This window comes from Panthera pardus, unplaced genomic scaffold (genome assembly GCF_024362965.1).
Source record: "Panthera pardus isolate Hobbes unplaced genomic scaffold, ASM2436296v1 HiC_scaffold_16, whole genome shotgun sequence".
Lineage (NCBI taxonomy): Eukaryota > Metazoa > Chordata > Mammalia > Carnivora > Felidae > Panthera > Panthera pardus.
The window spans coordinates 3,855,004-3,867,189 of NW_026526721.1; the positions used below are offsets into that span (position 1 = coordinate 3,855,004).

Here is a 12,186-nt window from a genome sequence, read left to right on the forward strand (position 1 = left end):
GGAAACACGGAGAAGATTAAAATCAATCCGATGTTCCAAGGAGACAGGACAGGAGAAGCCTCACCAAACGCTAAAATCAAGCACACGGCCTGGGGACACAAGAGGGCCTCCTGGGGGGGGTGGGGGGGGGGAAATGCCAGCCCAGGGAAGTCCTACAAAGTCCCCTCCTGCAGGCAGAGCACGTGGTACAGGGTCCCCACCCCCGGCCCCAGGGCTCGACTTCCTGCTCCAGCCTTGGGCGAGACAGGAAGGCTTGGGAACAGGGAGGAGAGAACTCTGGAGAAAGGTTGCTGTCCTAACAAGCCCAGAAGCTGCCACCGGGGACCGGGCTGCACGGTACCCCACTTGGCCCAGCCCTGCCTACCACGAGCAATCTACCTGGGTATTTCTCACAGGACTTTGACTCAACGTCTGCATGAGGCTTTGCCAACTGGAGCTCAACTCTTTCCCAGTGTGTTCAGGCCTCAGGCCACGTGTCCCCAGGACATACCATCCCAGGCACTCACCACAGGCCGGAAGCTTCAGAGACTCAGGGGTGGGGGCCGAGGGAAGGTCCGGGGAGCCGGAGGGTCGGGGGACCAAGTTCTGTGGCCTTGTGGGGTCCAGAGCTGCTGGTGCTGTGTCCCCAGTGGGGAGGCTGGCGTGCCAGACGATGTGGCCTGTGGGGCCCTCGGTAGGACTGGGCCAGAGGGGCCGCTCCGTGCTCGAGTCTCTTGATAACCACCCAGGGGTGCTCAGCGAGCCATTCGTGGGCCCAGAAGGGGAGCTGTGGGTTGTCCCAGGAGCCGTGCTGGCTGGCCACCGGCCTGTCACCAGGCCTGGGGCCCTGCTGGGTGCTCCCTCCTCCAGGCCTTGCCTCGTGCTGTTCTTGTCCTTCCCGACCGGGCCGCTGCCCCCTCTCCTGGGTGGGGGCCCCGGGGTCTGGGCCTGATTTGCTGCAGGGGTGCCCCCCGGGTGCCCAGGGCTGGGCCACAAGGCAGACGTCTCTGGGCCAAGGGCTGCTGTCTCTGTGCTGAGAGCTGGGGCCGTAACACCTGTTGCTGTAGACAGCACCCCTCCCGTGGGGCTCACCACGTCACCTGCTGAGACACATCCACTCTGAGAGGAGACACCTGGTCCTAAAACACCTAAACAAAACCCACCAGATGCCACCCACAAGCGAGAGCCTCCCAGGCGGGCCCCAAGTGGGGACACAGGCAGTCTCGTTGGGGATTATGGCACTATGAGTATTTAGGGGGGCCCGTGTCCACGGCCTCCCGCGTGCTTTCAGAGGGTGAGGCAGGGCCTCTCCATCTGATAAATGAGGCTCTGAGACACCAGGAGAGGGGCTCCACCTGGTGGCTGCACAGCCAGGGCCTAAGTGCAGGGCTTGGTTCCCGCACCCAGGGGGCCTTTGGGAAAAGGGGGCAATTTCTCTGGATCTGTGCTCAGGGTGGGGCTTGGTGCTGGTCACTGACATCAGCCTGCTGGATGGGACATGACTAAGGAAAGAATGCGGGACAGAGGCCAGCGGACGTTAGAAAGGACGTGGGATATCAGGTCCCCGGGGGCGAGGGTGTGGCCCAGAAATGCTGGGGGAGGGGGTGGGGCGCACCCTCACAGGCCCGGCCCGCGCGGGAAGGGTTGGCGTCCCTGGCCGTCCGGCACCGACAGGTGTAGGAGCCCTCGACGTTGATGCACTGGGCAGCGGGTGAGCAGTCGTGCCCCCGGCTGTCTGCACACTCGTCCCAATCTGCCGGGCGGGAGAGGAACAGGACAGAGCTCGTGAGAAGTGGCCCTCGGGCACTTAGGAAACAGAACAGGGATCTGCTCAACCACGTCTGCAGCCAACCGGGGGAGGGGAAGTGCCCTGGGCATCCAGCGGCCCCAGAGGCAGGCGGTCCACAGATCCCTCCCCAGAAGCCTGTCCCCGAACCAAGACCGCAGGCTCAGCATCTGCTTGCTCCGACCTTCACGGCTGGCCGGGCTGAGTTGGCACCCACCGGTGTGGCTATATTCCTCTCTCGTGCATTCTTTGTCGCCAGACCCCAAAAAGCAGGGCGCCTTCCCTTCTCTCTGATGCGCCAACATCGTCTCATGTTTTAGTACTTTAACAAAGAGAACCGAGCGAGCCAGGAGGAGTCCGGCTAAGCGCGACCTGAACTTTCGGTGACACGGCCTTGGCACGCTCCTCCCCAGTCTGGGAAACCACTCTAAGAATCCCAAAGACACCATGTCACCTCAGTTTCTGAGCTGAGCAAGGAAGAGTGCTAGGTAAGTGTGTCAGTCCCCCCCCCCCCCCGGGGTCCCCCAGTGCTTGCCCGCCCACCACGCCCACCACAGCCCGGCACTTTCCAGGACCAGCATCGGCCAGACTGTGAAACAAGGTTCGTGGGGACCACATTCCCTTCCCTCCCCGTCCTCTCCGACCTCCTCTTCCGGTCGTCCTTCCCCCACCCCCAGGCCTGCTACCCCCACTCATTCTTGCTCTAAGGAAACACCTGCTCGTCTCATGCATTTGACATGTGACTGAGGATAAAGCACCGTATGTGATACTCATGGTAAATCTCAAGCAATAAACATCTCAAGCTGTATTCCAGGCTGGGGGTGGGGGGGGGGGGGTCGGGGGAAGGAGGGGCACAGGTTTCCCACACCCCAGAACCCAGCCCTCAGATCACTGCCTGTCCCTCCCGGCCCCAGGGGAGCAGGTGGCCCTGAGCAGAGTTGTCTCTTGAGGAGGAAGGTGCCGGGGTACCTGCCAGGGGTGACCCGGGCGGTAAGGCGCGTGCGTGTCAAGGCCGGTCACGAGGTCCTTCTGCATGGGATTCTCTAGAGCCGAAAGCGGAAGCACCCGATCCGGGCTAGACCCGCGGGCTCGTCAGCTGATGCAACAGCTACCCCTCCACCCTGGCCGGGGCTCCTCGGCAGACAGGGCCCCGGTGGCCGGGCCCGCGGGTCTTCCTGGAGCTCGCCCGACCCCCCCCCCCCACCCCCAGCCTGCAGGCAGCTCCCGGAGTTTCACGGGGAGCTGGAGGCCTGGGGTGGAGCCCAGGCTGGCCAGGCGGCGGGGCCCGGCGGAGAGCAGAGGTCCCGGTTGAGACCCGGGTTCCAACCACTGAGCACCCGGTGGCTCTTTTCAGTCGTGGTGAGTCACCCGGCCTCCCCAGCGCGCAGCTCATAAGCGAGCCCAGAGCAAGGCCGGGGCAGCTTCATTTGGTCCCGTAGCAAAGCCCCAGGCTGGGCAGCTGTGCAGTTCAGAGGGAGGAGGCAGGTCCACAGGGAGAGCTGCCGGTGGTGTCTGCACCTTCCGGACCAGCCGGCTGAGCGGGAGGCGGGGGGGGGGGGGGGGGGGGGAGGGGGGGGGGCGGGGGGGGGGAGGGGGGGGGCGGGGGCTGGCCTTGCAGCTGGGCAGAGGGTGTCCCCAGAGGAGGGGACAGCCCCTGTGCCGAGCTGGGACTCCCCGCTTGAGCTGGCCCCCCAGCAGTGGGTCGGAGAGACCCAAGAACAGGCTGCCAGGTCCCGCCAGGTCCCATCTCTCCTGCGGAGGCTGCGCCCTGACCCTGCCAGCCCCTCCCCCACCTCCCCTCACCGCGTCATTGGGACGCGTTGACTCACGGCGGGCAAGAGCCCCCGAGTCGCGCAGGAACGCTCCGAGGGCACCGAGAAAAGCGTCTCTGTGTGAGCAGAGGGGACGGGAGCTCGCTGTGCTGGGGCCAGCTTGCTGGTGTCGTGGGCAGTGAGAGTGAATACCCTTCCCGGTCCCCCGGCCGCGGGGCCGCCTCTAGGAGTGGGGGCTGCCTGCAGGCTCTCCTGACAGAAGCCAGCGGTCACTGGGTCGGAGGAGCCTCCACGGGGCCGGGAGCCCCCCCCCCCCAGATAAACAGCAGAGGCCTCCTCGTGGCTGGGCGGAAGGGGGACCCCCCACAGCCACCGCTCAGGGTCCAGGGTTAAGCAAACAGCCGCTGTCGGGCAGGAAGGCTGCAGGGCGGGACACATAACACGACCTGCTGAGAACCCTAGAATGTTAGCAGTGGGGGTGCCTCTTCCTCCTCTACAACACTTCTGTGAGGTGCTCCAGCTGGCCGGAGGCCACAAAGTTCATTCCCTGTCACTGCGAGAGGCCAGGCCGAAGTCCAGAATCAAGGGGGGCAGGGCCTCAGCCCCTCGGGGCTCTGGGGGAGGGTCCTCCCTGGTTCTTCCAGCTCCTGAGGCTCCGCGGGCTCCTTGGCTCTAGCCTCTGCCTCCGCGTGGCCTTCCCCCTGTGTCTCTGGTTCTCTCTTCTTCTGTGTCTTCTGATTTAGGGCCTCCCCGATCCGGGATGATGGCAGAGCCTTACTTGATCTGCAAAGACCCTCCTCCCAGACAAGGTCTGAAGTTCTCGGGGGACCTGTCTTTGGGGGCCACCGTTCAGCACACTGGCAGAGAGCTGGCAGAGCCTGACGCCTGGCACACAGGGACAGAGCTGGCAAGTAGCCCACGAGGGCTGGCTGGGCCGCCTGCAGACGGCTCCGCTCTGGTCTCAGACGGGTCCCCAGGGTGCACCCTGAGGACCCACCCGCAGGGCACCCTGTGCCTCCCTGCACTGAACCCCCGGAGCCCAGATGAGGCCCGCCGGGTGCAGAGGACACCTGCCGTCTCTGTCCCTGAGGGGGGCGTGACGAGCCCACCCCAGGCTGAACAGGCGGATGCTTCCCAGGTGTGACTTCAGATGTGACAGTCCCACGGCCTTCCCTGCATCCTTGGGTGGGAGGGCGGTTGGAACAGCAAGCCAGAATGCCACCGAGCTCAGAGCAGAGGACAGAGCTGGCTCTCGGACGCCCGTTCCGCGGACGGAGCCCCTGACAGGCTCCCGGACATTGAGCCTAGAGCCGCTCTCCCTGCAGGGAGCCTCGTCCCTGGGCTCAAACGGCCAGACCTTCCTTACATGTCGGCTGGCTCTCTCCGCCTCTCTGTCTCTGTCTGTCTCTGTGTCTCTGTCTCTCTGTGTCTCTCTTCATGTCTCTGTCTCCATCTAAGTCTCTGTCTCTGTATGTCTCTGTCTCTGTGTCTCTGTCTCTCTGTGTCTCTCTTCATGTCTCTGTCTCCATCTAAGTCTCTGTCTCTGTATGTCTCTGTCTCTGTGTCTCTGTCTCTCTGTGTCTCTCTTTATGTCTCTGTCTCTAAGTCTCTGTCTCTGTATATCTCTGTCTCTGTGTCTCTCTCTCTCTGTGTCTCTCTTCATGTCTCTGTCTCCATCTAAGTCTCTCTGTATATCTCTGTCTCTGTCTCTCAGTCTCTCTGTGTCTCTCTTCATGTCTCTGTCTCTATCTATGTCTCTGTCTCTGTATATCTCTGTCCCTCTGTCTCTATTTCTGTCTGTCTCTCTGTGTCTCTCTTCATGTCTCTGTCTCTATCTAAATCTCTGTCTCTGTATATCTCTGTCTCTGTCTCTCGGTCTCTCTGTGTCTCTCTTCATGTCTCTGTCTCTATCTATGTCTCTGTCTCTGTATATCTCTGTCCCTCTGTCTCTATTTCTGTCTCTCTGTGTCTCTCTTCATGTCTCTGTCTCTATGTCTCTGTCTCTGTATATCTCTGTCTCTGTGTCTCTGTCTCTCTGTGTCTCTCTTTATGTCTCTGTCTCTGTCTCTGTATAGCTCTGTCTGTCTCTGTCTCTCGGTCTCTTTGTGCTTCTCTTCATGTCTCTGTCTCTATCTATGTCTCTGTCTCTGTATATCTCTGTCCCTCTGTCTCTGTCTCTATTTCTGTCTGTCTCTCTTCATGTCTCTGTCTCTATGTCTCTGTCTCTGTATATCTCTGTCCCTCTGTCTCTATTTCTGTCTCTCTGTCTCTCTCTTCATGTCTCTGTCTCTATGTCTCTGTCTCTATCTGTCTCTCTGCCTATGTCTCTGCTTCTGTATCTCTGTGTCTCAGTCCGCCTCTCTCATCTGTACCTCTATTTCCACCTCTGTCTCTCCTCCCTGCCTCCCCCCCACCCCACCCCTCTGTCTCCAGGTCTCTCCCCTGTCCTGATCTGTGACTTCCTGCCTCAAGGCAACATGAAGTGACATTACATTACGTTTGGGCCAATGAAATAGATATAGACGCCTACGTTAGCAGGTGGCCCGGCCGCAGTGGTGCTGGGGCCTGACACACAGTCAGCCCCCGGTGCCCTTGCCCTCGAGGGTCCCCCAGCCCAGACCCACCCTGTGTTCTGGCCATCCGTGGCAGTGAGCTGCAGGGGCTCTGGGGTCCCCGTCCCACCCGGAATAAGGAGATGTGAGACGCGGGTAGGCTCCCCGATCCCACGGAGGGACTCAGAATGAGGATTCACATTTCACGTACTCGATCCACCTTTTAGAGGGCCAGGGCTTTGGGGTGCCCCGGCCACAGGCTCGGGCGTGGAGGAGAACTGACCTTGCACGAGCGTCCCCCGCGGATCAATCTGGAACACGGTGCTGGCCAGCAGAGGCGGGAGCATGGGGGCCAGCGTGGAGACCCCCACTGGGAACTCGGGGTCCTGCACGGTCAGCCTGAGCGTCGCCACCACGCTTCCAGCCTGGAGAGAGACCATCTGTGTCCTCAGCTTCCCTCTCCTGTGCAGGTCGGAGACGGCTGGCGGGAAGGAGTTTTCAACCTGGCCGAGAAGAGGCGACAGGCACTCACATAGAGCAGAGGCCTCCGTTAGCGTCTTAGAAAACCGTTCACCGGGGCCCGGGTGACCGACGGATGGTGAACAGAATCCACGCGTCCCCTTCACGACCAAGAGGCGGTGCCCACAAACCAGCCCCTTGGGGCAAGCCGAGGCACCCCAGCGCCCTGCACCCCAGCTGGGCCTCCCCAGGGACGGCCGGGCCGGGCCGGGCCCCGTCGGCCTTGTGCGAGTCCACGAAAACCACTGCAGTCGGGGTCCCCGTCTGGAACATGAGATGCCCCATCCGCTCTGTGTGCACACCCGAAAACTGGTGTGTGACACACAGACAGACCCTGGGAGTGGACGGACAGACTGACTGACAGGAGGGACCCCGGAGGGACGATCCCATGGCCATTTGGAGCTGCCCCCCTCGCTGGCTGCATCCACCAGGAGACACACAGGCAACCAGGTGCCGAGGCCAGCGTGCCGAGCAAGGGAGACACCAGCCTTGCCCCGCGCCCCCCCCACACCGTGCCTGCACGCACGAGAGGGTTTCCAGGCAGGAGAATGTGGACCCTCCTTCCGTCCGTCCCACGTCTACACGTCCTGCAAGCACAAACTGCTAACTGCCCTTCAGCTGCAGGGTCTCTTTCCAAGACGTCTGTAGGATGAACAGCGTAGGAGGAGACAGCGGTCCCTCCAGAGCAAAGGGCAGACTTGTTCATGTCTGATCCCGTGAAGATTGTGTCTCTCTCCTTGGAGCAACGTTTAGGTGGATTTCGGCCCCTTACAGGATCCCGTTTCCCTAAGCTCGGGGCCGCCCAGCTAAGATGCAGACCGCTGTGTGTGTGTGTCCCCCCCCCCCCCGGCCCCTCCGTGTCACCCCCGTGGGACTCGTGGGCCAGAGGGAACTGGCAGCAGCCTGAGGCTCACGCTGCCTGCCGCGCTGTGAATCCCGCGTCTTCGACCGGCGCCTCCCGACAGAAACGGGCTAAGTCATCGGTCTGCAGGAAAGGGAAAATCTCAGGCCATCCATGGTTCTGGACGGTTCAGCAAGTTGCTTCGCTCCCCAGTCGGGTCCCCGCTGGCCTGGCTCTCCCCGGCCGCGGGCTGATGGCTCCGGTCAGCCACGGAGAGGGATGGGTACGGGCACCCCCGCTACAGGCCTTTCGAGCGAAGGCGCCCCGGAGCGGGAGGCAGATGCCCAGGTCCCCCAGATGGAAGGTTCCACAGAAAGCCCGGCTGCACCATCACGTGACAGAGCCAGTCTGAATCAAAGCACGGTCTTCCGAGACGCTTTGGCCCCAAATCTAGATTGAGTGCCCCACATGCGGGGAGCACGTGGGTAATCACCGTGGGATCTGGGCTGGGGGGACACGCCCTTGTGGCGCCGTCGCAGAGAAGGGTCTCGGCGTGGGGGCGGGTGCACGCGGGAGGCTCGCCCAGACGCCCCCTCCGCCCACCATGGGCCACCGTGGTGGCACTTTGGCTTTACCTCGTGGAGCAGTTGTCGAGAAAAGTCCCGGAACTCGGTGCTGCTGCGGTTGAGAAGGGCCCCCGTCACGTTGCGGTTGAGGACCCTGACGGTGACTTGGAATACCCGGGCATCTGCAACAGCGGGGGACAGGGTAGCGGACGCCGGCCATCAAAAGTCACGTGCTTTGCTGGCACCGCTTCCCAGGAAGCCTCTTCTTTTGAGGGGACGTTTGTTGGAGGATAGAGAGAAGCTGCTGGATCGGGGAGCCGCGTTGGGGGACGTGATGTAAGGGTGGTTTACTTCTGTGCTGGAGGGCAGGAGCCGCCTCACACACACACACACACACACACACACACACACTTCTACACCAGGGCAGGGACGGGCGGGACAGGGGCAGAGGCGTGCCCTTGCGCGGGAACCGGCTCTCAGCCGGCACACGTAGGGTCTGAAGGCCCCTGAGGTCATCCATCACCCCCCATGGCTGCCACTTTCCCAGCCCGATCACACGCACACAGCCAGCCAGCCAGGTCCTCACGCCGGACCCACCCGGGGCCCCAGCACTAACGTGACCAATGCGCCCCATCCGCCCGGGGCCTTCCGGGTCTGTGCCCCAAAATTCCCACGTAAAAGCACACTCTGCCCCAGGCCAAGCAGCAGGGGCGGTCACCTGCGAGGGAGGCACCTGTCCTTCGGACACAAGAAAAGCTGGGGGAGTGAGGTGGGACTGGGTGACACCCAGCTCTTCCTTTCCTGAGCATAAAACCGAGGTCGGCAGCCGAGCCCACTGTGTCGCCGCGTGTCCGCTCACCTAGCAGCCTCTCCCCTCCCCAGCTAGCGAGCTCGGGTCGCAGGGGCCGTTTACCACCGCTGCGTGCACACACCACGAGGGCCCCGGAAATGTCACCCGCGTTGTGCGCCGTGCCACTCTGGACCTTCGCCCATCTTCAGAGGAAACAGGTGTCCCTGTGACATCAGCCTCGACCCTGCCCACGGCGCAAGCCTCCTGGAAGGTCAGTGCCCACCTGCGCCCGGGGAGTCTGCATTCTCCGCGAGAATGCCCACCACCTCCCAGGGGCTCCTGACGCGGCCGAACTAACTCAATAGAGCTTTTAAAGGGTAGAGGCCGATGTCATCAGAGGCCTGCTCATTCCATCCCTCGTTCGCCCACCACCACCGTCACTGACGCTAAGCCCTGCACGGGACAGGCCCCCCGCTGCGTCTTGCGTGCTGCTGTGTCCGTGTCAGGGAGCTTTACCGTCCCCGGCACCCACGTCCGCAGCCAGCGGCCGCCTAGGACACGGCTCCCGCCACCGACGTGACCGGGGCCTGCCCCACCCAGGGGCCGCCTGGCCCGGCCAGGGGGCATCAAGTCACGAGGTGGGGTGAAGTCGGCCACCTGCAGAGCCCCCCCTCCCCGGGCCACGCCAGCTGCCCTGTTGGAACTGAATCCCCAGCTCGTACCTATAACATGTTGGTTTAGGTGCAAGAAAACCCCTTCACGGCACCCACGTAGCGGGCACCATGGTAGCTTTTCGAGTGCGTCGCGGGGGAAGCGAGGCAGCGCCATGAGGCTTTCAGGTGATGTGAGCTGCGGTTTGGGGGAGTCACAGACTCAGCCCCGAGAACTCGGTGCGCGGAAGTCTCTCAGCGCGTGCGAATCTCTACCCTTTCTGCTGTGTTACATTTTCCGCCCCGCTCTCTGCTTTCTCAGTCCTTCCAACCTGAACGCGGGGCGCCCCGTGGACCCTCCTCACTGCAGGTGGGAGAGCGAGCCCCCCGGACGAGATGTGACGTAGGGGCGCGAGGGGAGACCACAGGTAGCAGGCGGAGCGCGCACATGTGCCCTTACCGGTTCTGACGGCCAGTGTGGCGGTGACGTTGGCCCCGCACCCCTGGTAGCCGGTCCGCACCCCGTAGAGCTCTCCGGCCTCCAGCCCCGCCACCTCCAGGCTCCTCCCCGCGGTCCTGGCGCTCCGGAGGAGCTCCTCCCCCTTGTACACCTGCACGTGGAAAGTGCGGGGCCAGGGAGAATATAAATGCCAAGACACCCGAAAGCTGCTGCTGGTGACGTTGAGGGTCATGTAGTCCCGGATGGGAGGGCAGTCTGTGGAAGAAGAGAACGAGGAAGATGAGGCGACACCAGAGAAGCAACGAAAAGGCGAAAAGCCAGCAGTGGGACTCCGTCAGGCCAAGATAAAACCCTTCTGCACAGCAAGGGGAACCATCAGCCCGCAGGACGGGAGGAAATGTTCGCAAGTCACGTGTCCGAGAAGGGGCCAACATCCAAGGCGTAGCGAGGACGTCTACAACTCGGCAGCAAAAACGCCCCCCAGAGTCCAGTTAAAATGTGGGCAGAGGATCTCCGAAGAAGACGTCCGCACGGCCAACAGACACGTGACAAGATGCTCAGCGTCACTGACCATCAGGAAATGCAAATCAAAACCACACGCAGACACGAGCTCACGCTGTCAGCGTGGCCAGTTATCAGAAGGACGAGAGAGAACGCGCTCGCCGATGCGGACGTGCGCCGCTGGTGGGGGTGTGGTGAGCCCACGGCGGGGACGGGATGCGGGTGCCTCAAAAAGTTAAAAATAGATCTACCCCACGCTTCTGGGCGTGCATTCAGAGCAAAGAAACCACACTTTCTACGAGACACCGGCACCCGACCCCCATGTTCATTGCAGCGTTATTCAGACACACACAGAGGGACCACCAGGTGAGGACACGGGAGGGGACGGCGTCTGCACACCCAGGAGAGAGGCCTCAGGAGAGGCCAGCCCTGCCCACGCCTGGATCGGGGACTTCAGTCTCCTGGACTGGGAGCGAATGGGTTTCTGTCGTTTAAGCCGCCCAGGCTGTGGTGCTCTGTTCGGGCTGCCTGAGCAGATGAGCACACAAGGGGTGTGCCGTTTCTGTGCTCTGTTTGTAAATGTGATCTCGACCCCGATTCACAGGGCCCGAGTGTTCTGATTCACTCGCTTGTGGTCATCTGCCCAAGGACCTCCGCCGGGATCGCTCATCACTCGGCAGCTATGGCTCGGAGGGAAGCCAGAGTCACGAGTCAGGCCGGGGCTCCTCGCGTGTCCCTGTCGAAATCCCTGCTTCAGGGAGCAGTACTCTAACATAACAACCAAGACCTGTTTTAATACTCAAACAGAAGTCAGTCTCTCTTTGGGAAATAGGAATTCTGTAAAAAGTAGACGGCCCTTGGTCTAGTCACCATAATTTTCACATCAGAATTTGAGTTCTATAGAAAACAAGCCATGAAGGCTTTTAAAAAAAATCTTTGAAAATCCAAAGTAAAGAAAAAATAATTAAAAAGTGTCTGACGTTCCCCCAAGCCCCTCACATAAGGATTCATAGGACACATGCTTTCCAATAGCATGACAAAGTCCTGTCTTTCTGAACAAATGCGTATGCCTCCTCTCAGTCAAACATAAACGCTGGTACAATTCAGCCTGTTTTGCCTTGGCTGCCAGGAGGCTCAGAATCAAGTTTCGTGCCCCACTCTTGTCCTTCGCCCAGCCTTGCCGTGTCCTGAAATCACAGAGCCCTGTGTGAGTGTGCTTCCCCACTGAGCCCCCACGGGGCCCCCGAGCAGGTGGATATAAACCACTGGACGCTCATGCCAGGTGAGCCCAGCCCTTCCTCCGCCATCATTCTCGCCCACGATCGGTGCCCATCTCACTCCTCACTGTTCCTGGTGACTCTGCTAGGATGGGAGGTGGAGCGTACTTTGAAGAAGACGCACCTGTCTTTTTTACTGAATTGTCCAGTATTTTTCTGTGCGTTTCTCATGCAAACGGACAGGGACGCAGTTTCACATCCTTCCCGATGCCGTCTTTTGTGGCAAGAAAAGGAAGACGTGATTTGGCCGAGGGGCGGCCAGGTCTTGGGGCCTGAGACTGTGGGTCTCACCCCCACCTCCCCGCCACTGGAACCCTGAAATCAAAAAGACGCCCCCAACCTTCCAACAACCACGTGGCGGTCAGTCTGCCCCTCAGCAACAAAGGGGTCGTGGGAAAAGCAAGGAAGGGCTACCAAGCCTTCTCCCCAAATCCGCTCAAAGCACAATGTTTCCACGTAGGCAGGCCACACGACTGTGCTGACAGCTCAGAGC

At 61.4% G+C, this 12,186-nt stretch overlaps 1 protein-coding gene across 1 annotated transcript in view; it reads right to left on the reverse strand.

Moving 5' to 3' along the window:
• The window catches only part of UMODL1 (uromodulin like 1), a 65,064-nt gene that overhangs the window by 27,490 nt on the left and 25,388 nt on the right, over positions 1–12,186 (reverse strand). The window contains exons 7-11 of the mRNA XM_053903042.1: positions 9,916–10,170; positions 8,085–8,197; positions 6,373–6,592; positions 1,595–1,732; positions 507–1,079 (exon numbers count right to left, since the gene is read on the reverse strand). Coding sequence (XP_053759017.1) covers positions 507–1,079; positions 1,595–1,732; positions 6,373–6,592; positions 8,085–8,197; positions 9,916–10,170 — 1,299 coding nt within the window. The remainder of the gene's footprint in view (positions 1–506; positions 1,080–1,594; positions 1,733–6,372; positions 6,593–8,084; positions 8,198–9,915; positions 10,171–12,186) is intronic.